The sequence below is a fragment of the Ixodes scapularis genome, unplaced genomic scaffold (assembly GCF_016920785.2).
Source record: "Ixodes scapularis isolate PalLabHiFi unplaced genomic scaffold, ASM1692078v2 ptg000058l_1__unscaffolded, whole genome shotgun sequence".
Classification (NCBI taxonomy): Eukaryota; Metazoa; Arthropoda; class Arachnida; order Ixodida; family Ixodidae; genus Ixodes; species Ixodes scapularis.
In genome coordinates, this window is record NW_024609900.1 from 259,871 (window position 1) to 287,781 (window position 27,911).

The 27,911-nt window shown below is 48.8% G+C and overlaps 2 protein-coding genes and 1 pseudogene across 5 annotated transcripts in view; 2 read left to right on the plus strand and 1 right to left on the minus strand.

Moving 5' to 3' along the window:
* LOC8052689 (transcriptional activator protein Pur-beta) overlaps nucleotides 1-8,467 on the plus strand; it is a 102,243-nt gene extending 93,776 nt beyond the window's left edge. For all 4 annotated transcript variants that reach the window (XM_029972872.4, XM_029972874.4, XM_029972873.4 and 1 more), the window contains one exon: nucleotides 2,302-8,467. In XM_029972872.4, the coding sequence (XP_029828732.1) occupies nucleotides 2,302-2,433 (132 nt within the window). In that variant the 3' untranslated portion in view covers nucleotides 2,434-8,467. The remainder of the gene's footprint in view (nucleotides 1-2,301) is intronic.
* Nucleotides 8,468-20,788: 12,321 nt separating this feature from the next.
* Nucleotides 20,789-22,555, plus strand: LOC120843261 (annotated as a pseudogene).
* A 114-nt stretch (nucleotides 22,556-22,669) lies between these two features.
* On the minus strand, nucleotides 22,670-25,276 carry LOC121833915 (general transcription factor II-I repeat domain-containing protein 2-like). Its single transcript, XM_042287625.1, has 2 exons — nucleotides 24,459-25,276; nucleotides 22,670-22,730 (listed from the first exon to the last, which is right to left on the minus strand). The coding sequence occupies exons 1-2, from the start codon at nucleotides 25,274-25,276 to the stop codon at nucleotides 22,670-22,672; spliced, it is 879 nt and encodes a 292-aa protein (XP_042143559.1).
* Between the last annotated feature and the right edge of the window lie 2,635 nt (nucleotides 25,277-27,911).

The window sequence follows — 27,911 nt, forward strand, 5'->3', positions numbered from 1 at the left end:
TGGCGCTGGCGGCAGCAGCTGCGGCACTTAGCTGTCTACGCTTTGTACGAAGCCTTGGTTTGAGCACATATAATTTGTTGGTGTGCATCTAGGTTGCAGAACGTTGCTGTTCAAAGATTTCTTTTCTTTTCTTTTTTCTATCACATGTTTTTGTGAGTTAATTTGTCTTTGTTTAGGCATCATTGGATATAGCAATGCTAGTTTTGTTTGTTTTTCACCCCCGCGTGATTCTGGTAGACCACACCGTAATGCCTCCCTCTCACTTGCGGATATGTGTGGAATTCGATGCTAGGCGGCAAAACCCTCCCGCTGCAAGCTCATTTCTCGGCCCCGAGAGCAATCGGTCCTAGGCTGACTTTTTCTAGGCAAAAAAAAGTTTTTACGTGTGCACGCACATACATACGTACGTGCACATACACTTCCACACACATGCTTGGTACATCCACGTCTGGATGCACATGCATGCATGTGCGAGATGCAACGTCCACGGGTCCAGTGAGCCAACACACAAGCGAGCGTCCTGCAAAAAAAAAAGAAAGAACCAGCAAGCGAACGCTGGCCTGTTTTATTCATCTAATAGCGCTATCCTCACCCCACCCTACAACCCTACACACAGCCCCATCCCCTCGTATCGGGGCACACCACCCATGGACAAGGCTTCTCGTTTTCTTGCAAAAAGCATGTTTTCAATCAATCAATCGAGGCACGCATGTTGGGGGAGGGGGTGGGGGCTGGGAGCATGCCTTGCCACTGTTGATGTGGTGCGAGGAACGATGGCGATGGGGCGCCACGGTTCACCACTGAGCATAGCCGCTGTCGCTTTGGCTCTGCTTTAAAAGGCACATGCCGAAACCAAGCCAAACACCAGTGAGCATCGCGGTGAGGCGGACCCACGTGATATCTGTGAGTCCGCGATATTTGTGAGTCAGATATTTCGTGATATTTTGAGAGTCGAGGATATTGGTGATATCGTCACGAATGGAAAATGGTGGGCGAACATAGAACTTAAAATAAATGTTTAATGAGGCGAACTTGTCCCTGCAATCTTAACAGGAAAAGCACACTGCATCTTGCGTCGGTGATGGTAGGGCGACTGCCCCGATGCAGCGCGTTACCTGTGCTCTTATACTTGCGGCGTGTTCAAGAATATTACGAACCAGAACTCCCGGTGACAGCTGAGAATGGGCTGGAATTTTCCAGAAGCATACAGAATCGCAGAATCTATCAAAATGGTACAAAAAGTTAAGATGATGCTAATTTTAGATTTTGTGAGTTGTGAAACTTGTGATCGCAGGGGGGAGAGGGGGGGGGGGGCAGGAATTGAGAGACGACTGTCCTTTCCCAGTTTGGCTTATCACCTGCCTTGGCTAAGTAGCACCATTTCTGCCGAGGTCACCAGCGTTATCTTTTGGAGTTTTTGAAATAAAGAATAGCCTGTCGTGCCAAAAATAGGGGGCGGGTCATCTTTCAGGGGTGGGGCAAATCTCGGGATACTACGATAGTAGCGCCATCTGCTTTGGGCGCGCGAAAAAATTCCCTCCGCTCTTGCAAGCTCTGTTTTTGGATCAGGATGCGCGGGCGACCTGCGCTTTGTCGTGTGGCTGCTGTCACCGCCGACATTGCGACTCTGCGGCCGAACCGCGCCACTGTGCCACGGTTCGTGAGGTTTTATTTCAGATGCGTTGACCACGAGCGTTTCGACGTCACTCGCAGCGAACATATGCGCACAATGGGCTTTGGCAGCTTTCAATAACTACCACGATGCATTAACCCACACACGGGCGAAACCCCTCCGAGGCCAAACTAACCGCCGAGTCGGGAAATGGGCACAAAGGGAAGGTCCCAATGCAGGAAACCAGGTCGACCCCATATCTTCGCCCGATGTCATCAACTCGAAATGTGAAAACGCTGTTCAATGCGCAAGCTTTCCCGCAGCGCTTCCTCTCCTTTCGCGTGATTTCCCACTGTGCTTAGAATGGCCACGGATACCTGCCGCTCCGTCGCTCTGCCAACAGTGCTGCGGTTTGGCATGGCACGAGGTGGTCGAAGGTGGTGCGTCTACCGGGTTCTTAACTTGCGACGATAGACTTTTCCAAAAGAGGACCTCTAGCCTGTGCCATTTTTAGTGTTTGTTCGTATGGCACGTGAATGACTCGCTTTGCGAAGCGACGAACGTGCGCGCACTGGACTGTGGGTTTGCAAACGTGCCAGCGTAGAGTGCCACGACGAAAGGTTTCTTTTGGCTCCCGAAGCGCGACGTCGGCGAGTGTCACTCATGGTCGCATCCGCTCTTGCTCGCAGGTGAAGAACAACTTCAGAGCAGCCATCACCATTCCAGAGAAGTCGTGGTCGCGCTTCAGGGACTCTTTCTCGGACTACGTGGAGAAGATGAAGGAGCTGACGGAGAAGTCTGCGGCGGAAGGCGGCAAGTGAGAGTCGGCCCCTCCTCGAGGCGGGCCCCCCTCGCTCCCCTTCCCCGCCAGAGAGTGACCGCGAGTGAGCAGAAAGTGAGACGGGCTTCGGAGAACACAGGGACGCGAAGGCCCGGTCAAGCAGGAGTGGTCGGAAGGGAGTGGCCGGGGAAATGCCGGCGGCCGAGGGCTCCTGCGAACGGCGGCCGGCGAGGACGAACTCACGACTTCGTGGTCTGCGCTCCGCGTGCTAGAGAAAGGGACTGGAGTGGAAAAAAAAAATGAACGAACCCAGTGTGAAACTAAGGTGAACTTGAAACTTTTTTTTTTTGTTTTACTTCCATTTTTTTTTTGTTTCTCCCGTTTTTGTCTGCAACCGGTGTTTCTTCATTTTCGGGTTTGGCTGGAGGGCAAGTCTTGCCGTGGCTTTTGCGTCTGTCAGAACTTTTTTTTTTTTCTGCGCTTTTTCCGGAAGATTGGAAAGCGTCTTTGACGCCCTCTTTCCTTCCTGCGTGAATCCCCTAAAGACAAAGCCTAGCAACTGTCCTCCAGTTTTCTCGTTTTTTTTTTTTTTGCGTTTTCAAGTCTCCCACAGAGAAAGACGTGCAGGGAGAGCTGCCCTACGAGAAAGAGAACGAGAAAGTCAAGACCAGTGTGATAGCAGCAGACAAATCCGAGAGAAGCGTCGAATGAATGGTAAAGGAAGAGTGGGAGTGAAGAGTGATGGAACCGCACCTCCGTGCGGTTTCCGAGTGGAAGGCACAGCTAGGAAAGTAATTTCAAAGGTGGGCATCGCGGTCGGCGCGCCTCGGCACTTTGTACGGTCTAGCGCGGGCGGTTTCCGTGCTGTTGCAATGAAAAGGGAGGGGCTGCGTGCAATGGGGTGTGAGGAAGGTGCGATGGAGGGTGAGGAGTGTGATGGAACATGGTGAGATTGTGAAGAGGATGATGAGTGGTGGAGTGCGAGGAGAGGGTAACTCGATGCTCGGACCGTGTGAAGTGCCGAGGCGGTTCGGCCGTGGTGCCGTTGTTTGTCACGGTCCTCCCTCGAAGCGGGAAGACCGTGTTGGTTTGTTGCAAGTTTGTACAGAGTCGGTTGTTGATCGTTGGAGAATGCGAGTCACGGGCTGTTGGATCCCGGATGGGAAAAGGGTTGGCTGGGTCGCACACCGTTGCGACCCGCGTTGTTGGAGTGGTGCGAGCTTTACAAGTCCCACCTGGTTTGGCGTTCGGTTCTTTCTCGTCAACGTGTCTTCGGAATGCGGCTGTTACGAGGCTGTCCGTTTTGTTTTTGTGCCCGGGGCTTGGGAAGGAGCGGGACGCATGACGTCCCTGTAAGGGAGGGGCTTTTCGCGAGGGGTTCGTGAGCTGGGTAGATTGGGTCATCCTTCCACTCTTGTTTGGGTGAGCGCTTGTTTCCTTGAACGAACCATGGCAATGTTTTTTCGCATCGTCGCGAGTCGAATTCAAAAACGAGGCTTTATGCGGCGCGTGTGGTGAACGGCACCCGCGATTTTTTTCGTCGTTCGATTTGTGGTTGATCCCGGTTTGTGTATAGTTGGAAGCGCAACTTTTTGGCCCATCTCCCGCGAGAAAAGACTTTTTTTGTTTCCTTTCCTTTGTTCGGAACATGCTATTCAAAGAATTTGCTAGCTTTTTTGACGAGAATGTATGGCCGTCGCCGGAACAGAGACTTTTAGGGACTTTTCAGTTATTGCTCCGCACCCGAAAAGGATTTTCTATTGTTGAGCTTTTTTGAGCTTGGTACAGAGTATTCCGCAGCTTTTTTGGCACTCTTTCTTGTTTTTAATTTTTGTTCCAAAGTAGGAGTTACGAAACTGTTATGGGGAGAGTTTTTTTTTTTCAGTGTTGACTGCCGTGAAAGAGAGAGAGAGAGTGAAAGTTGGAAAGGATATATGCGTTATATTCACTTTAGCGTCTACGAAAGGAACCGCAAGGCAATCCTTCATGGTCGACTTTAAAGCGAGCAATGTTGCATATGCAGTGGTTTGGGGCACCGTGATGACGTGTCGTAGCGGTCGCTGTGTCGGTGAGCCGCTGCGATTCGCTTGTCCCGGTGACGTCGCTGAGGTGTTTGGGGTGGCGACCTAGGTGTTTCAATTCAGGAATTGTGTGTACAAAGCTTCATCCGGCTTGCTAGGCACCTCTATTGGCCTCAACAACGCTGAGGGTCCGCTGAGGAATTTTCTAGGGAAGCCTTTTCTGATATTGGTTGTAATTGTCTTTTCAACATTCTTAAAGAAAAAGGGGGGGGGGGGGGGGGGGTATCAATTTTTCGAAGGTACAAGCTGGGCTGAGCTTGGTTATGGAGTGTCGAATAGCTGGAAACCCTCTTCGCATAAACACTGCCACTGAATGCAACGGAAGATGTAAACAATGTGCAGGTTGCCCCCATTCTTCTTCTTCTTTGTTGTTTTTTTGCGCCGCTATTCACGTTTTTTGCTTCGAGAAGGAACTCTACCGGTGAAACTTTCTGTGATTTCCTGTGCTGCTTTGCTGTGCTCTCTTAGTGACCCGTGCGCACGGTAACGTCGGTGACGCAATTTCCCGGTGACCGGATTTTATTGTAGACGTTGCTGAGACGATTTGGAGGCTTGTCATCCCTTTTCCACACTCGGTATTTGCGTTGCCCACCACATTGTTTTTGTTTTCCCCCTTGCAAACATGTTCGAAGCATTTTCTCGTGGGCAGTCTTTATTTTTTTCATGCATCGTTTACATAAATTTTTTTATTTATGGTTTTCTTTTGTACATACAAATGTGTGTGAGTCTCATCTTGTTAGCGCAGTGTTAGGACTGGGGGGATAAAGCAGAAACGAAACCGAGAGTGGAAATGTTGGCTTGGAAAGAGAAGTGGCTTCGTTGGCTTTGGCTGGCTTTGGCTGGTTTCTTACCGTCTGTATTTTGTCTCCGTGCAATGAGAGCAGTCGTCGGTCATCGGAGGCGACTTTGAGGCAATTTGTCGACGGGCCCGGATTTTCATGGTGCTTTTTTCGGTTTTTCTGTTTTTGTGCACGGCGGCTGCGCCGCCTCTGGTGTGCCCCGACGACAAGCCGGAATGGTTTCGGAGCTGTTTTGTGTGTGAAGTGCTTCGTCTGCTGTGGCGCTGTTCTGCAAGCCTAGTTTGTGTGTGACAAACCGGTTTCGGCCGTTCTTACCAAGACGCGCGAAGGTGCCGAAGGTTTCTTCAAAGCGATCGCGTGCCGCACTACGAGAAGACTCTTCGGTCAAAAACACTCCCTCCAACAAAATCAAAAGCTGCACGGCGTCGACCGTTTTCGAGGTCCGCGCACGACGACATTCCTCGAGCTGGCAAGGGTTCGAGACGTCGCCGACGAAACACCCAACAAAGGGTGACATCTCTCATCGAGGCGTGAATGTTGTTTCTAGCGTGAGTGTTTGTCCGTCTTCATAACGGGAGTGCTGCCGTCTCTATACAATCAAAGTACACGCCGCAGTAACCCGTCTTCTGTAACTCCTACCGTCGTCCTTGCCACTCACTCATACGAGCGCGTGCACAAAAAAAAAAAAAAAGTTTAAACGACGCAGTTTTTTCTTGCTTGTTTTGGTTTTGGAAAACGCACTTCAGTGTTTGTTCCCGAGCTTCCTCGGCCCTCTGTCCCGACTGACAACTTAAACAAAGCTGTACTGTGATATTAGGACACTTCGTCTCCGAGAGATCGGAAGTTTCCCAAGCTGGGGTCGCGTCTCTCGGGGATAAGCGAGCGTACCTTCTAATCAAGCTCTGTGCACATCCGTCGTTGGCGTTGCGTTTTCCGAAGCCCTCCGGTTTCCTCGGTACACCCGCATTCCCGGCAAACGTTCTAAACATTGGAAGCCGTCAGAAACAATTCCGTCATCGCACGTTGGCCCCCTCACGTCGATTTGAGCGCCCTCGGTTCGGCATGTAGGGCATTGTCGCGGTGGTAGTTTTCCTTTCTTCACTGCGCACAAGAATTTCGGTTCTGCTTTAGACCGTTCTGTTGTTCATTGCTCCCTGTTTCCCGTTTGTGCAAAAAACGTGTTTGTAACATGCGGCAACACCCCGACCTGCAGCTTGGTACTGGATCACAATTTCGTCATTTCAAGTAGGTTTTAGTTGTGTTTTATTAAGAAACCGGTGAATTTTGTGGCAATGATTTTTCGGATATCATGGTGTGTTGGTAGAATGTAGAGACTAGCTGATGCCACTTTAAATATGTCTTTTTATGTGGATGCAAACATTGTTGTTTATTTGGCCTGGCCTTTACAAAGTATTAATGGGAGGGGAAGCCCAATTGGTATCGTTAGATATGACCTAGTCGTTACTCAACTTAAACTTCCGAGGCATCAAGCCAATCCCGATTCTCACATGACGCTCAAACTTTCTTCTTACACTTGGTCTTTGCGTACAGCAACCTATTTTGCTTCGGAGTAGCTTTACGTGTCTCGAACGACCGCAGAAACCACCACTGTATCCCCTAGCACTTGTCTGTCGTCCCCTTTGACTTGGTTACAACACTCAATAGATTTTTGGTAACATTGTGGCCTCGCGATTTTAATTAATTTCCTTCGACATGTGCGAAAACGTTGTGCTTTGTTATATTTGCATGTGTGTGTGTGTGTGCACTCACCTGTCCATTGATGTGTGTACGTGCTTGCGAGCATGCAGCCCGAGAAAATCCGTATATTTTGGAAACTGGTTTCCGAGCAAGAATAGTAATTTTTTCATTTTTTGTAAGATAGTGCCACAGCAGCAGAAAGAACTTGTGAATGCGTGTCTGTTTAGGACGGTATGGCTTGGGAATGGTTGGTAGGCCTTCTGGAGACGGAAGGACTTTGCGATTTGTCGTGGTGACAACCGACGACGTTGCCCGTTTTAAGTACGGTGTCACGGCTGGCACGTGTTTTCTTGCCTTACGTTCGAATTGAAGGACCAAGCTCGAAAACGGAAGCGAAGAAGAAAAAGAAAAGACCTTCACGACGTCCCCAGAGTCGAGGCCCCCAAAAAGAAAGCATTGTGTTCCGACCCGACAAGAGACTGCACGCGATTGCTTTCGACGGTTGCTGCCGTGTTTTGTTGGAAGTCAAAGAAAAATCTACGGACACTGCTTTTTGCCAACGGGGGTGGGGGGAGTCTTCCTGTGGTGAGAGAGAGCGATACAAAACGAAGCATGGGAGGTCAACCACTTTGCAAGAGACTCTGGTGTATTATTACCTGTGGACGTTCCTGCTTCGAAAGGAAGAAAAAAAAAAATCCCTGTACATATATACTGACTTAGGTGAAGCAAAGGAAACTGTTGGCCGCACTTTTGCAGCCGACGGAGCTTGTGTGATGATGTGCTCTTCTCACTTTGTTTTTCTTCTTCCTCCGAGATGTCGTTTGTACTGCCTCAGCTGTGAATTGCCAAGGCCTGTATTGTTTGTACCTAGTAAGAAGAATCTTCGTGTTTTATAGAAAGGACAGTGTGACCGGAAGAGCAATTCTCTCCAATCTTTTTTTTTTTTTTTCGTGATTGTTTAATTTGTGTTGCGAGACACGCTGTAAGAAAAACACAAGAAGGGAGGCGGAAAACGGGCGTATATATTTTTTTCCCGCTAAGTGCACCGCGCGAGTTTGTCCCTCGGTTTGATCCTGAAAACGATGAATGTTAGGGATTTTTTTCTTTATTATTATTAAGTCTGTAGCATGTCTTCGAAAAGGTGGTATTGCCTGTCTCAGCCGAGTTTTCTGTCGTCCGATTTTTCCGACGAGTTTATCGACCTTGAGCTCCCAACAATTTAAAGTCCTACGCTCTCGTGGTCAATTTTTTTTTTGTATTTTTTTTTGCAGGAGATGGTTTGGAAAAGCTGTAATAAACACGACCCGTGTATTTGTGTGTCGAAACAACAGCAGCAGCGACAAACAAATCGACTCTGAAAACGGCTTAGAGCTCTGTCAAAACAACCGATTACGGGGAACTGTGAACCGACGGTATGTGGTTCTGTCTCTGGGTTAACTGTAGAAAAGAAGCAATGCTGTTGAATTTACATAAATAAAGAGGGACTTCATTATAAGTCTGGTGTCCTGAGTCTACAGAGCTGCCAAACGCCCAGAGTAGCACTCCAAGGAGACAATGGTTGGTGCTTGCCTCAGCACTGTGGGCTGAAGACTGAAGCTGGAGTCATTGATTCATCAGGGGGATTCTCCAAAATGGCAAGTGCATGGTGGAAGAAGAGAGGTATCTGAACAGTGCCGCCTCGCCATGGGGCTAGTGTGTCGAAGGTTTGCTCCCATTTTTGACAAACGCTGAGAGTTTGTGCTTCATGACAGGAGCTGGAGGAACCATCCTTATTCCTGCACACCTAAGGCCGCAAGGCATGCCTGCATGCCGAGCCCCAACTCGTCGGTGCCCCTGCCGGAACATGTGCAAAGCCCTTCGACCCCGCTTCGTGGCCTTGCTACGACACCACTCGTTCCACTTTAGATGAGTGTGCTGGTGTGAATCGGTCTGTCTTGATCCTCACATGTTCCACACTTTCATTTATGCTCTAGGGAACTATGTTGCAGTGCGCTAGAGTAACCTTCGGAACCATTGAAGACCAATACGACGAGCAAGTTCGTCTGCTCCTGGTGCTGAAGGTTACAGTGATGTCACTGCGCCAGGCTCCGATTGGATGATTGCTTGGGGTGGGTGCTGGCGGCTGCTGGGCTGCAGTGGCGTTGTCTGTTAATTGTGGCAATGGCAACCTTGCCTTTTTTTAGTGGCTGTCAAAAGTAGGGATGCCGCAAACTTTTTTCGAATCGAAGTTTCGATTATCGAATCAAGCGGTTCGAAAGACTTCGAAGTTTCGAACTTTCCATATCGAGAAATTCGACGGAAGTCGAATTTTCGAACTTACTAAACTAAGAAGTTTGACGCTTTTCGAATTTTCGAACTTATTACGCTGCAAAATTCGATGCTTGTCGAACTTTCGAACTTGTTAGACTAAAAAATTTGATGATTTTCGAACTTTCGAACTTATTAATCTAAAGAATTCGAAAATTGGCGAACTCTCGATTCCTGAAAAGTCAAAAGTTCGACAAACTTCGAACTTTTAGGGTAAAAGTTTGAAGCTCGTCGAACTTCGAAAGACCGGCGGGCGGTTTCATTTGGATTCAAGCAAACTTACGAATGGTCCATTCGTAATTTTTTTTCTCGCAATTTTACATGGGGTGACGCATTCCTTGCGAAAGACAATGCCGTTTATTTCAATCATCTGGCATGCTTGGTTTTAGAAAAATAGATTGCCGAAGGAGCGAGGAAGGATGATGGGTTTCTGACAATTGTCGTTTGTGCCATATTTGAAGCGCGCTATAGCCGAAGCTATTTATGGTAGAGATGTTAAACCTTTTAAGAATGATCTATATATAGCCTAGGTGAGTGTCGTCTTAAGATATGATTATTGTTGTTCAAGACGAGTTTCGAATAAATATCGAAACATGTACTTACGGACAATTATGCCCTAAATTTGGTAATTTTTTTCGCCTACATTGTTTGGGTATCGCATTTAAGTGAACACCAGAGACAGTACATATTATTACCATCTGCAGAATACAAAATAATGTATTTATTGTTTTTTTTCACGTTGAGGAATAAATTAACTCATGGGGGAAGATTTCTAAAATTGTTCAAGTTCACCGCGTCATAAAAAAAAATATTTTTTTTTCTCATTTTGCGCTTTTGGGACGTGTATCTTTTGGCCTGTACACATTTTGGTAGGTGAAACTTGTTTCATAGTTCTGGGCCTCTGAATATGCAAGAACACAACACTTCCGGCGGGTTCTCAATACTTTTTTTCCCCCCCGCTTTTTATTTTTGCATTTATTGTTATGTTTATTTATTGATTATTTTTTACCAATGGCACAGTTATTTAGGTCGAAAAGACAGCTTTGAACTGTTATGTTGTGAGGAAGAGGACATTCAGAGAGCACGCTCGCAGAAGGTGACACGCGCGGTTGCGTTTTGGAACTGACGTGCAATCGCCATAGCTGCGGCTTTGATCCCGTATGCTACTAATTAAACAGTTTGCTTAAACCATTCTCCTCAGCTTAACTAGCAACATAACATGGTGTCAGAAGTGGTGAGCAGCTCAACGTCCATATTGTAAATTTAACAAGCAACAGCAACAACAAGATGGCATCTGCTTTCCTACAACCGCCGGCTCCGTTCCAGCCTGGTGACGACCCAGCAAGAGCATGGGAGGAGTGGAAATCATCGTACCTTATCTTCGAGGCAGCCTGCGAATATGCATCCAAGCCTCTCTCAACTCGGAAAGCTTTTCTGCTCCACTGCCTTGGACCTCAGGCAAGACGAATTACGCAAACCTTTCCTCCGCAACCAACGGGAGATGGTCAAAGCGGGCAAAGAGAGAATGCAGTAGATTACATCCTGCACGAATTTGATAAACTCTATGCACCTTACAAAAGCGTCACACAAGCAACAGCCATTTTTAACACAATGAGCCAAAAGCCAGAACAAACCATTGACGAATTTGTAACTGAGCTAAAACTGCAGGCTCAGAAATGCGACTACGGAGCTCAAGAAAGCAGGCTCATTGGTGATCGTATCATCATCGGGATACGAGACGTGGCTTTGCGCGAACGATTGTTTCGTGAACCGAGTCTAACCCTGGACAAAATCATTTCAACCTGTAAAGCAGCTGAAATCTCAAAAAAACATGTGAATGATATTCAGAAAACTGAAGACGAAGTTAGAGTTGATGGACTCTATCGTCAGTCATCTAGCTTCAGGGCAGCGCAACGAAGGTATCAGCCATCCGAACCACAAAAAGACCAATCCAGCAACCGACAGCAAAGTTCGTGTTCAAGATGTGGTACTTCCCATCAACCCCGAAACTGCCCAGCTTACGGAAAGCACTGCCTTTCCTGTGGAAAATTCGGACAGTTTTTCCCGAATGTGCAACCAGACACAGCAGAAAACCTACGGATATCGACGTGTTTCTGCAGTAGAAGAAACTTCCAACTCATCCATGAACAATGACCTCAATGAAACCATCCATTTGGGAGGCATCGCAATTGGTTCAATTGGGCCAACAAAAGAGGGTGGTACGAACGCGTGTCCATTAATGGACATGAAATTCTTTTCAAGCTTGACACTGGTGCAGAGGCCAATGTTTTCTCTAGCTCTCTGCTGCACAAATGCAGGTGTCAAGTAACAATCGTGCCCACAAAAGTCGAAGTGTTGACTTTCAGTGGAGAAAACCTTGCAGTTTCTGGGAGATGCACCATTGACTGCATCGTCCAGGGGAGAAGTTATGTACTGGAGTTTTACCTACTGGACATTGAAGTTCAACCAACCCTTGGCATACAAGCGTGCTCTGACCTTAACCTCGTGAGGCGAGTCAAGCATGTAACGGTTGCAAGTTCAGCAACGGCGGCATGTCCCACCAACTTCACAGCCATTCTGTCGGAATATCCAGATGTATTTAAAGGTATTGGTCATTTTCTTGGGACGTACAAGATCACATTGAAGAAAGATGCGGTTTCCAGCATTGCAGCACCCCGGAAAATACCTCTAGCACTTGAATCTCGGGTGAAGCAAGAATTGGAAGCGATGGAACAGAACGAAATCATCGTCAAAGTGACAGAGCCAACTGACTGGGTACATCCGATAGTGATAATCCCAAAGAAAGACGGAAGCATACGGATCTGTCTGGATCCTCGCAAGCTAAACGAAGCGATCAGACGCGAGCATTACCGAATCCCAACACAAGAAGAAATGTTCAGCAAACTGAGCGGCTGCAACCTTTTCACACTATTTGATGCGAGTAAAGCATTCTGGCATATGGTGTTGGATGAGCCCAGCTCGTTCATATGCACGTTTGCCACACCATGGGGCCGTTACAGGTTCCTCCGAGTACCATTCGGTCTCTCAACTGCCCCAGAACTCTTTCAGCAGACCATGGATGACATCTTCCGTGAACACGATGACATTCGGCCTTATTTTGATGACGTTCTACTCGCAGCAAAGGATCCCCATCAGCATGAGGAACAACTACATCGAGTCCTCACACTGGCAAGAAAGCACAATTTAAAGTTCAACGCAAATAAGGTTCAGCTGGGAGTGAGTCAAGTAAAATACCTTGGACATGCTCTCACAGACAAAGGAATTGCAGCGGACAACGAAAAAGTAAAAGCTATAGCAGCTCTCAATGCCCCTACAGACAAGGCGAGCTTGCAAAGATTTTTGGGTATGATTACTTATCTGACGAAGTTTCTGCCATATCTCTCACAAAAAACGGCACTGTTGAGAAACTTGTTAAAATCGGACGCACCTTGGTACTGGGATGCCAACATGACAAGAGAGTTTGAGCATATTAAAGAGTTGCTCAAAAAGGCACCAGTTTTGGCCTTTTTCGATAGTTCCAAGCCAGTCACTCTGTCGACAGATGCTAGCTCTTATGGCATTGGATCAGTGTTGTTGCAAAATGGACAACCTGTAGCTTATGCATCCGCTTCACTGACTGAGCCACAGCAGCGGTATGCGCAAATCGAAAAGGAATTACTTGCAGTTCTGTTCGCTTGTACGCATTTTCATTTTTACGTGTTTGGACGTGAAGTGGAGGTCCAAACGGACCACAAGCCACTCATTGGGCTTAAGGAAAAGCCCTACGACCAAGTATCTCCAAGACTGCAGCGATTCCTCTTGCGCCTGCAAAATTACAATGTAAGACTGACATATGTTCCTGGAAAGTATCTGACGCTTGCAGATACTCTTTCAGGAGACCCAGATACATCTGAGGTAATCCACACAGAAGAAAACGAGCAACCCATCAATGTATGCATACTTGCAACAGCAACAGCGACAAAGTTTCAGCAAATACGGGAAGAGACTGCAACTGACCCAACGCTTCAAGTTGTGAAGCAATACATCCAGCGAGGCTGGCCAGAACACAAATTCCAAGTATCGGCAGAACTGCGGCCCTACTTCGAGATTCAAGATGAACTGCACTTGGTTGACCAGTTGGTGTGTAGAGGAGGGCGTATCGTTTTGCCAGCATCCTCTCAACCTGGTGCCCTTGAGCGACTTCACGCAGCTCATCGGGGTATTGTGTCATGCAAAAACCGTGCCCGAGAGAGTCTTTATTGGCCAACTATGAACAAAGATATCGAAAACTTGATAACGCGTTGCGAAATCTGTCAACGACACCAAAGGAACAACCAACGTGAACCACTGGCTGATCGACAACTACCAGAAAGGCCTTGGCAAAAAATTGCCATGGACTTCTTTCACTTAGATGGTACCTCATATCTTCTCTTAATTGATTACTACAGTAAGTACATCGATGTTCAAACAATGGTATCAACAACTGCCAGAGGTCTTATTAACGCTCTGAAGGCATCTTTCGCAAGATTTGGCATACCAGAGGAAGTAGTATGCGACAATGGACCACCTTTTGACTCGACCGAATTCCGAGGCTTCTTGAGTGATTGGGATGTATTCCATAATCCATCCAGTCCGTACAATCCAAGATCCAATGGACTGGCAGAGCGCGCAGTGCAGACAGTCAAGCATTCTTTGATGAAGGCGAAGGAAGATGGAAAGGACCTATTCACAGTCCTTTTGGATTACCGCAGCACGCCTATGGATGGACTAAAATCACCAGCCGAACTTTTGATGGGAAGAAAACTGAGGACACTGGTACCAACTCTGCCAGATAACCTATTGCCTATCTATAACGACAGAGGAACTGAAATAACACTTCAACAACGACAAGCGAGGCAGCATCGCCATGGTGACCTAAAAACAAAGACACTATTGCCACTACAGCCAAAACAGAAAATTTGGTTTAAAAGACGGGGACACTGGAACAGAGGTGTGGTTTTAGACAGAGGCCCGAGTGAGAGGTCGTACACGGTGCAAGGACAAGAAGGACGCACCTACAGGCGCAACCGGTACCACATCAAAGAAGCACATGGAACAGCAGAAACGAATACAGCGGCTGAAAACTATTTCCCTACAGTCTCAAACGAAGCCGCTGAAGACTATGTCCCTACAGTCTCAAACGACGACACATCTACAAGGTATCAGGTCCTGCGTCAACAGGATAACCAAAAAACAACAAGAAGTGGGCGCGTCGTGGTGAAGCCGCTACGATACAGAGACTGACAAGTGCCGCACTCGCACTGCGTCATCTTCAAAAAGAAAAAGAAGAAGGGGGGCATGTTATGTTGTGAGGAAGAGGACATTCAGAGAGCACGCTCGCAGAAGGTGACACGCGCGGTTGCGTTTTGGAACTGACGGGCAATCGCCATAGCTGCGGCTTTGATCCCGTATGCTACTAATTAAACAGTTTGCTTAAACCATTCTCCTCAGCTTAACTAGCAACATAACATGAACTTTCGAGCCACCGAGCATATGACGAGTAGTGCCTCCTGACGAGTTTCTAAAGGCCTGTTCACACATGCAGCGGAGCGCAACAAACATAGCGCTCACCTCGTGCTAAGCACGTGCCGACGGGAGCGTTCACCAGCTTTGTATCGCACCGTCAAAACTGTTGCTCATGGCAACGATAAGTACCTGACGGCACGTGAACAGTGTTACATCAGCGCTTCGCTGCATGTGACCGTCTACGCGATATTTTATGCAGTGAAGAGCGACAGTAGCTATACGGGAGGCACTCACTTGATCGAATGACGTTTTAGCGAACGCCCACGTTTCATCGAACGACAGTTTAGCGAATAGTCGGACGCCGCGAAGCGGCGTTTTCGGGTGGGCCAAGTGAGTTCATATTTTTGTAATGAGTTGCCGTAGACTGTCGCCGCGAAGCGGCGTAAAGCGCAGCGCGACGGATGGGTTAACGCGCGCCCCCGTTATTCGCTAAAACGACCATTCGCTCAAATGTCGCCGTTCGCTAAAATGTCATTCGCTCTTGTGATATGGACCCTAGCTATACATATGCATAAATAATTTCAGATTAAAATAAGCTCGACCATGCCCTCTTTCCCCGTATTGTTTTCTTTAACAGTCCGAAATATGTGGGAGGGGGGGGGGGGGGGGAGAGACTGAGAGCTCCCCCTCCCCGTTTCTCCTCTTCCGACGCGGCGGTCGCCTATTGATATCGAACTATAGGGGGCGCTCTGACCCGTTTGTTTTCCCCACGCTCGGTGTTTACTCAACACAAGGCCAGTGCACATTCCGACAGGCCTTATGGGCATGGCCATGTCATCTACAATAGAGCGCGGGGCGCAGTTTAATAAAAAAAAAAAATACTAACAATCGACGAAGCGACGTTAAGTGCCGGATCTATCCTCAGAGAATGCGAGCTTGACCCACTTCGGCTTTTCTGATGAGCTGGGATCGTGCATGCTGCATTGTTCATGCAGGCCGAGTGGAAACAAAAGAGCCCCTCCTCCCCCTCGCCGGAGAACACGAACTCCAGCCGAACGCTGACGCCGCGTTCGGTTATGTCGGCCGAACGCTGCGTCATTGTATTTGTTGTCCCCATCCGTGTAGTTGTTAGGTTAACCGCTTGGGGCGTCACGGTCGCCCCTCCTCCCCAATAGCTTTTTCGGAGCAGAGTAGCGCAATCTAGAACGCCGTCTCTCGGCGACTAGCGGCGAACGCCCGGAGGTTCCAACTGTGGTCAGAAATGCATGAAGAACGTGAGAAAATCGTTGTTTCTTCAGTTTTGTGGGGATGTGTGGAATGGAAATCATTTTTGACATAATAATGAAACATTTTAGAATAATATGCGATACGTTTTGTGCCATACAAGGACGGAACTTTTTTTTAAAAAATTGCCTGAGCGGCATCATGCAGCAGACGACACGGCGACGTCACACCATTCACGTGACCCGCTCCGGCCAACCCGAAAAGCCCATCTGCGCTGCGAGCAAAAATCGTCTGCTTCAAACGCCATTGCCTTGGAAATTGCCTTCTCAAAATTTGCACACGCATCCGATATTATTAAAACTTTGATAAAGTGTTTAGCGCTTTACTAACTTCACGACAGGCTAGTTTTGAAAAATGTGAACTCGCCGTTAATTTTTTAATCAGCCGTGTTATGTCGATCTCCATGTATTCTCCCATAGGGCGGGCCGCCTCCTGGAACCCTGAGTACCACGTGACTCGCGCCGAGCCGCTCTGTCGGCCATGTTGTCGGCAAAACACGGGGTTCAAAGGATTGCGCTACTCTGCTCCGTAGGAGCTATATAGTGCTCTAGCCACGACCTGGCGGTAGCCGCCGCAGGAGCATCGGGCAGCAATGGCGACGAACAGCACGGCGGACAGTGTCCCCGTCGTGATTGCGACGGAATTTAAGGCAGTTGCGAGTTCGGAAAGTTCCTTCGGAAGCCGGTGCCGCCGGCTCAGAATCATCGCGAAGTAATAGCAACGAAGAGCACAGAGGACAGTGGGCGACTAAGAATCCGGAAAGCTTCTTCGGTAGCCGGTGCAGAATCATCGAGGGGAAGCAGTGGCGATTAGCAGCACAGCGGACAGTGTTCCCGGGGTGATTACGACGGGGTTTAAGGCGGTTACGAATCCAGAAAGCTTCTTCCGTGGTGCCAATATGACGAAGAGAAAACTGTTTCATGAATCTGGCCGCGTGCGCTACGTGAAGGAGGTCCGCTTCGACGGACAAGTGGATGTCACGGAGCGCCGTACTCTGCAAACAAAATTAAGCGCGCCCGCAAAAAAAAAATTGTTGGCGTTGAGTGGACTGCGGTAATTATGTACGTTTATTTCTGAATGAGCTTGACAACTGGGCGATTTTTTTTTCGCGCCGTTCCGCGATTCTCTTTACTATCTTCCTGTAGGCTGATGGAAACATCCAACGGTAGGCTTAGGAGGGCGACCGCATTCCGCTTCTCGATTCCGGTGAAGTATTTGCTGCATACTTTAGAGTTTTCCGACGGTGTCGATGCTGTTCCATCGTCGCTAGAAGAGAAAAAAGTTAATTGTATTATTCGTCAGCAGCTTAAACAAAGCGCGAACTGGAAGGTAAGAAACACCACTAACCTGTACGGACGCACAAGTCGTACGGTCGCGCAGTACTCCGCCTCGTACGGCTTCGAAGGGACGATGTAGTACTTCGTGCCGTGCGCGATCTTGCCGACCACGCAGCAATTGTTGCGACTTTCTTGGTGCGGAATAGCCATCTCAGAAAATACAGCGCTAACCCACTACAACGCACAACCAACGCAGCGACTGGCAGAAGATGCCCGATGCAACGGACCCGTTTGCCGCTAGGGGCGCCCTGGTCGGGGCTTGAATTAGATCCGCACGGTTCCTATGGTAGAACGCTCCCCGACCTCACGTTGCGTCAGCTCCTGTGCTTTTTGCTCAGCGTTTCTTCCGCCCCAGAAAATAAACCTCCAAAGCAATTACAAACAAAAAAAATGTCAAGGTGCAGGCGAGCTGGTGTATGTTGATCATGATGCAAAATCCCGAGACTAGGAATGAAATTCGCAAGAAATAGTGTAAGAAGAAAGAGAAAAGGGGACAGGACAACGTCTCAAACTCAGCTGAGTTGAGTTTGAGACGTTGTCCTGTCCCCTTTTTTCTGTCTTCTTACACTTTTTCTTTCATTCCCAGTCTCAGGATTTTGCATCATGTACAAACTAAACTTACTATATGCCAGCGTCACTCGGGCGGCGTTCGATCGGATTACTACCAGCGTGCAAGGGGTAGGGGGGCAGTTTGCCAGATCACTTCGAGGTTTTTCTGAACCTCGACCACCTGCCTGCCCCTGGCCGTTTCGAACTGGATGAGTATCGTTAAACAGTGCGTTCGTGGGATCACTACTTCGTAATGCAAGTTAATGACCACCCCGGGCTGGCGGTCACCATTACTGATGTATTGTTACACGTCACTGCACTGGCAAATATTCCAGCACATCCGGGGCACTCGTCGTCTCATTTAATTACCTGACCAACTTCGTGCAGTCTAAATATCACATCCAAACTTTTCTAAACCTGATTTCGTGAATACCAGTGAGGCGTGAAAACGTTATTTGAAACTGAAACTGGTGGCGGAACATGAAAACCGGACTTCGAACTTTGCGCACTTGGACTTCAAAGAAATCGGAAACCTTCAAAGTTTTTTTTTTTTTTTTTTTAAATTTAGTTTTAAAAGAGAATCGAAACCTTCGACCTTTTCGAACTTTATGTAGAAAGAAATTCGAAATCTTTAAATTTATCGAACTTTATGTCTTTAAAAATTCGAAACGTTCGATTTTATATCCAAAGAAATTCGAAACATTCAAATCTCTCGAATTTCAAACTATGGAAGTTCAAAATCTTCGAATTTATCGAACCTCAAGTAAACAAATATTCGAAATAATCGAACCCAAAGTTTTAGAAACCGTGAAAGCTTCGAACTTTTCGAATTCGAACCCCGAGATTTTGGAAAGTTGCAAATTTTTCGAATTCGAACCTCCCTACGGTCGAAAATATCGAAACTTTTCGAAATCGAACATCAGTTCGGTCGAAAATATCGAAACCTTTCGAATTCGAACCTAGGGTGGTTCGCGGCATCCTTAGTCGAAAGCCACTGGTGCTTTACAAACGAGAGCTTGGTCTTCGAGAAACGGGAATACCCAGTGATGCGCTTGGTCAACATCTAGATAGAAAGCCGTAATAATTTACTTCATTCTAGACTTGCTGCTTTTCATTCCAGACGCCGCTGAAGTTCAGAGTTTATAAGACCAATCAAGCAGCATTAAAAGCACAAGTCACTGGTTTATTTCTGATTACGATTGTTTGAGCGATGATAGAACATGTACAGAAACATGACGAAAACCATGATGGTGCACTTTTGATGCTCTCTGATTGGTCCCATCAGTTTGTAATACATCTCACTCAGTGAAAGTGCACTAGCCTTAAAGGAGTCGTGAAACAATTTTTCAACTTTTTCCAGTTTGGAAAAAGTTGTTGGAAAAAGTTGTTTTATTATTTTTCCAGTTTGGAAAAAGTTTCCCACACCACTAGGGGAGGATTTGGTGCTTTATGCGTGCACGCGCTCTCGTTCAAATGAGTGGAGTGGAATGTATTCTCTAGTAAAGTGTTTGGCCCTCGTATTGTGTATTCGTGGTGCTGGATTTTCTATGGGATACAGATTGAACGCAAGTGCTGTGTCTGCGCTTTGTTGGGATTCGTGCTGTTGCTGATTAAACATGAGTTTCAGCCGAATGCGGACGTATCACTGCTGTCCAATATGTGCCCGCGCTGGCTCGCAGTAGGCGGGGAAAAGAGACTAAAGAGGACATTTAAGACTGCTTACGTGTAGGAATGCAAAAGAATTCCTACACGTAGTGCATTCCTACAAGCAGCGCACCACGTCTTCCTTTTTCACACACAGCTCTGGCAATGACATCATGCTCTCCCACTGCGCAGGCGTGGCGAACCCTGCCGGCTCCACGGCTTCTGTGACTATGCATCTTTTCTTTGTGTTATATTTCTGAGGTGCATTCGCTTTGACCTTGAGGGGCCCTGCTGTCTTCCGTGACGATGCATCTCCGTTGCTCTGCTTTTCTTTGTGTTTTATTATTTCTAAGGCGCTTCCGCTTTGACATCGAGTGATATCGCCGGCTTCCTCGACGAGGCATTTGCGTTGCTGTGCTTTTGGCCTCTGGGAATTTAACTGCCGTTTAGCTGGCCAATGAGGATTCAACTGCCATTTCGCTGCTACAGATGGTTACAGACAATGCCGGCTTCGCTCCATGGGTCAGTAAATTATTTCGCATTAATATTTAACACCACGGCCTTTTATCTAGCTGGGTGTTGTCTTGTCCCTAGTCCAATTGCGCACAGATTACCCACAAAGAATTTGTGTGGGGTCCTACAGGTCTCTATGGGTTACCTGTAGGTTTGTGTGGGTACCCCCAGAATCTCTGTGGGGAGAGGAACGCGGGTCTATTGGACTTGTGCGGGTTGCTTTAGGTAGCCCACACAACCTATGGGGATAGGACCATGACCGCGGGGTTGCATTGCTGTTCCATGGGCTCCAAACTATGCCAAAGTATTTACTGTGCTACATTTCACCAAAATTTTTGTAATTTGCACCAAGATAGTGCCGAAAGTTAATTTCACTTCCTCGGTGCTGAAACTAATAATTTCCCTCTCGTATGGGAGGGTCCGCAGGACATCGGCTCCTGCTTTAATTCCTACTTATTCAGTGCTAAATCATCAATATTGTTCTAAAACTGGTACCCAAGTGCGGGCGAAGGTGTGGGTTATCGGCGGACACCCAAATTTTCCTAAGTGGTGCGTGACATTTCCAAGGTACGTGGACTTTGTTCTCGGGGCGGCGGGAATCCGCGCTAAGCCTAACTTAGGCCGTTGGCGGCGACCCGCCGGCCGCTAGGCCTAACCCGGCGGTGATCATGTTCGAAATGATGGACGAGACAACGACGGCCACGTCAACAGGAGAGGCTGTAGCTCCATCGCTACGAGTCGGCAACGTCGACGGGCGCACGTTCATTGAGGTTCCCGGGGAGCGTATCGAACCGGAAGAGGTCGAGGGATGGAAGGTCTCGGCAAGCGAATCAAGGAGATCACGAACGGCACGGAAAGCGGTGAGTTCGCTGCAACCAACCGGTCGTCCAGGCCCAGAACTAGGGCCAAATACGCCAAGAAAGTTGCATCGGCAATCACGAAAGGGGCACGGATGCCAGTAAGCATGCCGAAGGAGGATATCAAGATAGTGGTCAGGCCACGTGGCGGCCTCAATATAGCGAAGTTGGGAGGCCCGGCTGCCATGGCGGCGGTCACAAGGGCGGCGAAGGTCACAAGGGAGGAGGCTGGCGAGGCCACCGTCGGTATAAATACGCAGCAGAACATTATAGTGATTAGCACCCCAGACGAGCGGCGAGCTACGAGATACGCTAAAATGACATCCATTAGCGAGGGAGGCAAGACTTATGATGTCAGCGCCTATAGAACGGCACCTGACGGAACAGTCAAGGGAGTCATTCGAGGCATAAACATAGAAAAGACGGCGGAGGATATCACGGAAAACATAGTGAATACGAACAACCCCACGGCAGTGGAGGAGAATCGGAGAGACGACCGCGGTCGTAGTGCTCTTCGCGGGGCAGAAGGTGCCGCATTACATCAAGTTAGGCATAGTTTTGATCAAGTGTGGATTATATCGCAAGCATTTCGATGTTTGCAAGACGTGCGGTAAACTGGGACATAGACGAGACGTGTGCCCGAATCCCGGAAACAAGTCCTGCTTCGGCTGCGGCATGGCGAACCCGGAGGAAGGGCACGAGCTGAAATGTCAACCGCAATGCAAGCTATGCGGGGGCCCACATCCAACAGGGTAGAGGGGCTGTAAAAACAAATACAAGATGCCATACATAGTTAAGCGACGCCAATGGGAGCGCAAAGTGGAGGCCGCGGAGCAGCAAGTGGTAGCCGCAGACTTTCCACCGTTTAGGTCGCGCTCCATCGAGAATCCGCGCAGCGTATCAAGACGACGAGCCGACAGTCGGAGAAGGGAAGTCAGTAAGGAAGGCAGAAGCAACAGTCACCGCCGCGACGTAGCGCGGCCGAGGGAGGGAACTTCCTGGGCAGACGCTGTCAAGACAACTAGGTCCGAGAGCAAGCAACCCAGTGTGAATAGTTATTACGAGAAGAAGAGGCAGGAGGACCTGGCAGTGATGAAATCCCTCAAGGACGAAAACGACAAGCTCAAGCGCAGAATCTCGGAGCAGGGTGATATAATCAGGGAAATCAATGCGAAGCTGGCAATCTTGATTATGGAGCGACAGCAACAGGCACCACAACCAGTACCAGAAAAGGCGACAAGGACCATAGTCGAGGACGAATCAGAGACCGAAGTGGACCCCAGAGCCGATAGGCCAACGGAACCAGCCCCCAAGAGGAGGGCCATAGAAAGCATCAGGGATCGAAAGATCATGGATAAGCTCAAGAGACACGATGAAAGATTGGACAGAATGGAGGAAATCTGCAAGGACACTAGCGAGCGCCTCACATCGCTCGAGAAGAACATGCAGAGTATGTTGGCGCAACTACAGGCACAGTTACAAGCACAAATACAAGCGCAGATACAGAGCATGGAAATCGGCATCATTACCAAACTCCAACAATCATGGACGGGACAAGGCGTGCAGCAACAACCACCCCGCCAGTAAAAGGCCTCCTAGTCTGGCACTGGAACTGTAGCGGTTTTGCACACAAGAAAGCGGCACTACAACAGCACTTGCAGAGAGTAGATAGGAAACCAGATGTGATCATGGTACAGGAATCTAATGCCACGGAGACACCCAAGCTCGCGGGATACCGATCGCACAACAGGCCTCCGGATACCTGCGAAACGCCCAAGGGGAAGGGTAGGGGAGTCTGTATCTTCGTACGAAAGGGTATCACATTCCTAGAGCACGAAATACTAGAAAAGAGCACCATAGAACACTGCACGGTGGAGGTTATCACGGGAAGGAAGAGAAAAGAGAGCACCTTCTTAGTTAATGTGTACAGCAAGCCAGCTCACACGCAACAGAAATTCAAAGCACTGTTTCATAAAGCATGTAGGGTAGCGGGAGGAAACATGCTGATGGTATGCGGCGACTTTAACGCAGCGAACCAAGTGTGGGGGTACCGCAAGACAACGGCCAAGGGAAGAAACTTATTGCAGGACGCGCTGGACGCAGGGTTGAGTCTCGTCACAGATCCCGAACAACCCACTCGAACGGGAACATCGGTTTCTCGGGACACCACCCCGGACCTCACCTTCGTCAAAGTGGCGGGGAGGAAGAGAGAGGTCACTTGGAACAACACGGGCTATGACCTAGGACAGTGGTCGGCAACCTTTTGGCGCAGCGGGCCGAGTCGCCGCGAAGCCAAAGCGGAACGGGCCGGACGGCAAGCAGCAGGCCCGGGGGGGGGGGGGGGGGGGGGGGGGGGGGTTAAAGTAAAAAATGAAAAATAAAAAAGCACTTGCGCGAACTTACATTGACGTACATAAATCTAAAATGAACAGTATTTTTATTTCACGACACACGACATGAGATGCAACATTTCCACAAAAACCTAGAGACTGAATTCAGTGAGACTTCTGGTGTTGAACTGCGCTCGCCAAACTACGGACATCCACATTCAAGCTACTAACTGCGAGTCGCAAAACATTGTGGAGGTTCTCGTCAGTCATTCGTGAGCGCAAGTTGGATTTTATGCACTTCATTCGTGAAAAAGTCTGCTCGCAGACATATGTGCTCCCGAACACTGTAATCATGGTGGCTGCGAGTCTCTTAAGATTCATGAACGTAGAATCCGCAAGGCCAGCATAAAATGTAACAAGGTCGTTTGCTTCAAATGCGCTCTTCAAATCATTATATGTTTGCAGATCGGCCAGCTCTATCTGGTAACACTCTCGCACCTGGCTAAGATCCGCATTAAATGGATTTTGAAATAAACAAATGTCGCTTGAATGCTTCGTGAAGTCCGCAAACTTAACTTCAAACTCACTTCTCAATTCGCGCAAGATTTCGCAGAGTCTTTCCGTGGGAAGTGGCGTTGCTGTCTCGCCTGCAAAAATCTTGCAGCAAGGAAAATGATAAAAATTAGACTCTCTAGCTTGGTTTTGGAAGAGACTGAGCTTCATCTCGAAAGCTCTCACGTCTGCGAGCATCCCGGACATGAGTTTCCCCTTCCCTTGTAATTTTACATTCAGGTCATCCAGGTGCTGAGAAACGTCAGCCAGGAGTGCCAACTCCCACACCCAATCATGATCAGCAAGCTCTTTGAGAGGTTTCCCTTTCCCAAGAAGAAACACTGCGATCTCCTCACGAAGCTAAAAAAAAACGTCGCAAAACTCTTCCTCTGCTGAGCCATCGCACTTCTGTGTGGTACAGGACATCCCCATACTCAGCCTCTGTTTCCGACAAGAACTGTTGAAATTGACGATGGTTCAGTCCGTGACTGCGAATAAAATTGATAGTAGATACGACTACCTTCATCACGGAGTCCAAGCGCATCACTTTGGAACACAGTGATTGCTGGTGGATAATACAATGAAGATGAATAGGAGCAACAACGCACAGGCGTGCCATTTCTGAGTTGATGCGTCCGATGACACCTGCTTTACAGCCAATCATATTTCTTGCGCCATCAGTCGTTACGCTTTTGAGCTTTTCCCATTTTAGCTGCAGCATTTTCAGACACTCGCATAGCTTGTTAAAAATATCTTCTCCTGTTGTTGTGCCCTTCAGGCTTTTTAGAGCAGCTAGCTCCTCCGTCACTTCGAAACTGGTGTCGATTCCCCGCACAAAGATAAGCAACTGAGCAGTATCAGAGACGTCATTGCTTTCGTCAAGCGCCAAAGAGAAGCACAGGAAAGCTCGGGCTCTATCCTTCAAAGTACTCAACGACTGTTCACCCATGTCTTCGATTCTCCTTGTGACAGTCCGGGCCGACAGACTAAGCTCCTTGAATACATTCTTCTTATCCGGGCAAAGATCGTCAGCCACTGTCAACAAACACCTTTTAACAAACTCCCCGTCCGTAAAAGGCCGCCCACTTTCTGCGACCAACTTGGAGATTGAGTAGCTGGCCTGAACCAAAGCCATCTTCTCCTGGACGTTCTTCTTGAAGACGTCTTGCTGCATGCCCAGGCTCTTCAAACTTTCGATCTTCGCGGCTCTGGCTCCGGACATCAGAGAGTCGTACTTGTCGCGATGGTGGGACTGGTAGTGTCGACGCAGGTTGTATTCTTTAAATACTGAAAGCGCTTCTTTACAGTCGAGGCATAACGCCTTATCCTTATGTTGAACAAATAAATAACCATTTGTCCATTGATCATTGAATGCCCGGCATTCCAAATCGATTTTTCGCTTCTTGCCGCATTTAGACAGAGACATGTTGCAGACGAACAGACTGAAGAAAAAAAAGAAAGAGGATAACCTGTTATAAAGGCGAATTCTAGAAAACACATTTATGTGAGTAACAGGTAATGTTGAAACTTACTTTTCAAGTTGTCGATAGGGCCCTTGAGACGACCGGACTGCCCGAACAGACGCAAAGGAGTAACTGTTCTATTGAGTCCAAGCAAAGTGCGCACCATTTTGCCCTCAGTGGCTTTGTTCTGGTAGGTCGTGTAGCAAGTATCCAATCAGAACGAGTTTCGCAAGTGACGGTCACAAAGACAGGGACCCCGGAACCGGGGGGGCAACGGGGGCTTGAGCACCCGCTGACATTTCCCTGGGGGTGCTGGGCAATATGCAGAGCCCCCGTGCGTGCGTACTGAACAATGCCTGCACCCCCCCCCCCCCCCCCCCCCCCTTTTCCCCCCTGTGTTCCCGCTGTAGCTCAGCTCCGCCAAGTCACATACTTGGCTAAGGACAAGCACGTGGCTGTTTTTGTCACGGCTGGTTACCCACCGAATCGCGGCACAACCTTCGTCCGTGAAATTCCAGAAAAAAATTACAAAGTAAAGCAAAGCGTCAGGAAACCGCGGACGACGCGGCAACTCCGAGGACACAGAGAGAAAAAGTAAAAGCCGGCGCCTGCGGCCTGCATATACTATCATGGAGATCTCCCCTTTTCCCCTGTGTAGGGATGGCGCGAAAGATCCCCTTTGAGAGGTAAGAGCTTTTCGACCCCGCCAGGCCTGGTGCTTTCCTACTAGGGGCTCCCCGATGTCTCATCCAGCTTCGACGACTTTTCGGTAGGCGGCATCGGTCTTTGTGCTTTGTGTCGCCCCGCTAACCGCAGAGCACCCTGTAGCACAGAGCAGGTCGCCGTCCCCCGAGCGGGGGTGAGAAGAGCCCTTGCCAACAAGGTCACTGGGTCGGGAGATTGGGGAATGCCCTCGGGGCATTGTTTACATCCGGCGGAAAGGGAAAAGATGAGCCTCCACGGCCTCTCTGAGATCGGTGGGGGAAGGGGAGGAAAGAAGATCAACTTTTTTTTTTTTTTTTAGCTGACCGCGTTTGGAGGGGGGGGGGGGGAGGTGCAGGGGGGCTGAGGGCCGCACGATACTGCCTCGCGGGCCGGATCCGGCCCGCGGGCCGCTGGTTGCCGACCACTGACCTAGGAAGTGATCACTACATACTAGAAGTCCTCATCCCGCTGGAGGGAAAAGGTGGTAACACTGAGAAGAGAAAGCACCGCGTCACGGATTGGGACGCCTTCAGGACGGCACTCACTAGCTGGCAATCAGAAATCACGGATATCGATCAATGGACGGATAACGTTAATAAGACGATGGAGGGAGCCACGAAGGAGATAGAAACGGACGAGAGTATAGACAGAGTGGACAGCAGACTAGCTCACCTACTGGAAGCTAAGCAGTCAATCAAAGCAAGATGGAAGGGTCAGCGCACAAACAGAAAACTACGGAAGAAGATCGCGGAACTCAATCAGTGTATAGAAGGCCATTGCAGGTTACTCTGCGAGCAGCAGTGGATCGAGGTATGCAACGGGGCGGACGGTCAAATGAACAAGAGCAGGACCTGGAGCATGCTTAGACATCTCCTCGACGAGACCAAGACTAAGGGGTGTCAGCACGACAACCTTGCGAGGATCCTACACAAGGCCATTAGCAAGGAAGGGGAAGTCGAGATCAAGAGGCGTTTGGACGAGAAGTATCTACCGTCCACTCCTACAACGGAACAGCTGGAGTACCAGGGTACCGACAACGCGACCTTGGACAAGGACATTGCAACGTGGGAAGTCAGAGCAGCCATGCAAAAACTCAACAGCAGATCGGCAGCCGGTCCTGACCGAGTTACTAACAAGGCGATCAAGAACCTCAGCGAGGCGGCTATCGAGAATATCATGAAGTACTACAACAAGTGTTGGCGAGAAGGGAAACTACCAAAGCAGTGGAAGACGGCCAAAACGATCCTCATCCCCAAGCCGGGCAAGCAACCCAGTGTAGAGAACCTCAGGCCAATCTCACTTACGTCGTGCGTCGGGAAACTTCTCGAGCACGTACTGCTGGACAGATGGCAACGATATCTGGAGGAGTCGGGCCTCTACCCGGACTCCATCATCGGGTTCCGGAATAAGCTGGGGACACAAGACGCAATGATTCTCCTGAAGAATGAAATCATAGACGTACCACTTAGCATAGGTGACAACAGGGCCATCCTGGGGCTGGATCTACAAAGCGCCTTCGATAAGGTGAGCCACTCCGCCATCCTTGCCCAGGTCTCAAAACTTAACATGGGTAGGCGATCCTACGATTATATCAGGGACTTTCTAACTGGACGAACCACTAGAATCTGTGCGGGGGACTTACAACTAGACGAGAAAGATTTAGGCAGCGTCGGAACTCCACAGGGGTCGGTGATCTCCCCACTGCTCTTCAATCTTGTCATGATAGGGGTGGCTAACCGATTACAGGAAGTTAGGGACGTCAGACACACCATTTATGCTGACGATATCACATTATGGGTCAAAGGAGGCAGCGATGGTCACATAAAAAACCAATTGCAGGAAGCGGTCGAGGCCATAGAGGAACACCTAGAAGGGTCCGGGCTCGTTTGCTCC

What these genes read in the sequence shown, in the direction of transcription:
- LOC121833915 (XM_042287625.1), bottom strand. Translation starts at nt 25,276, where the DNA reads ATGTCTCTGTCTAAATGCGGCAAGAAGCGAAAAATCGATTTGGAATGC. An exon ending in AACTCAGAAATGGCACGCCT is followed by an intron (nt 22,731 to 24,458) that starts GTGCGTTGTTGC and finishes GGCGTTTCGCAG; the next exon opens with GTATCCGGAGGCCTGTTGTG.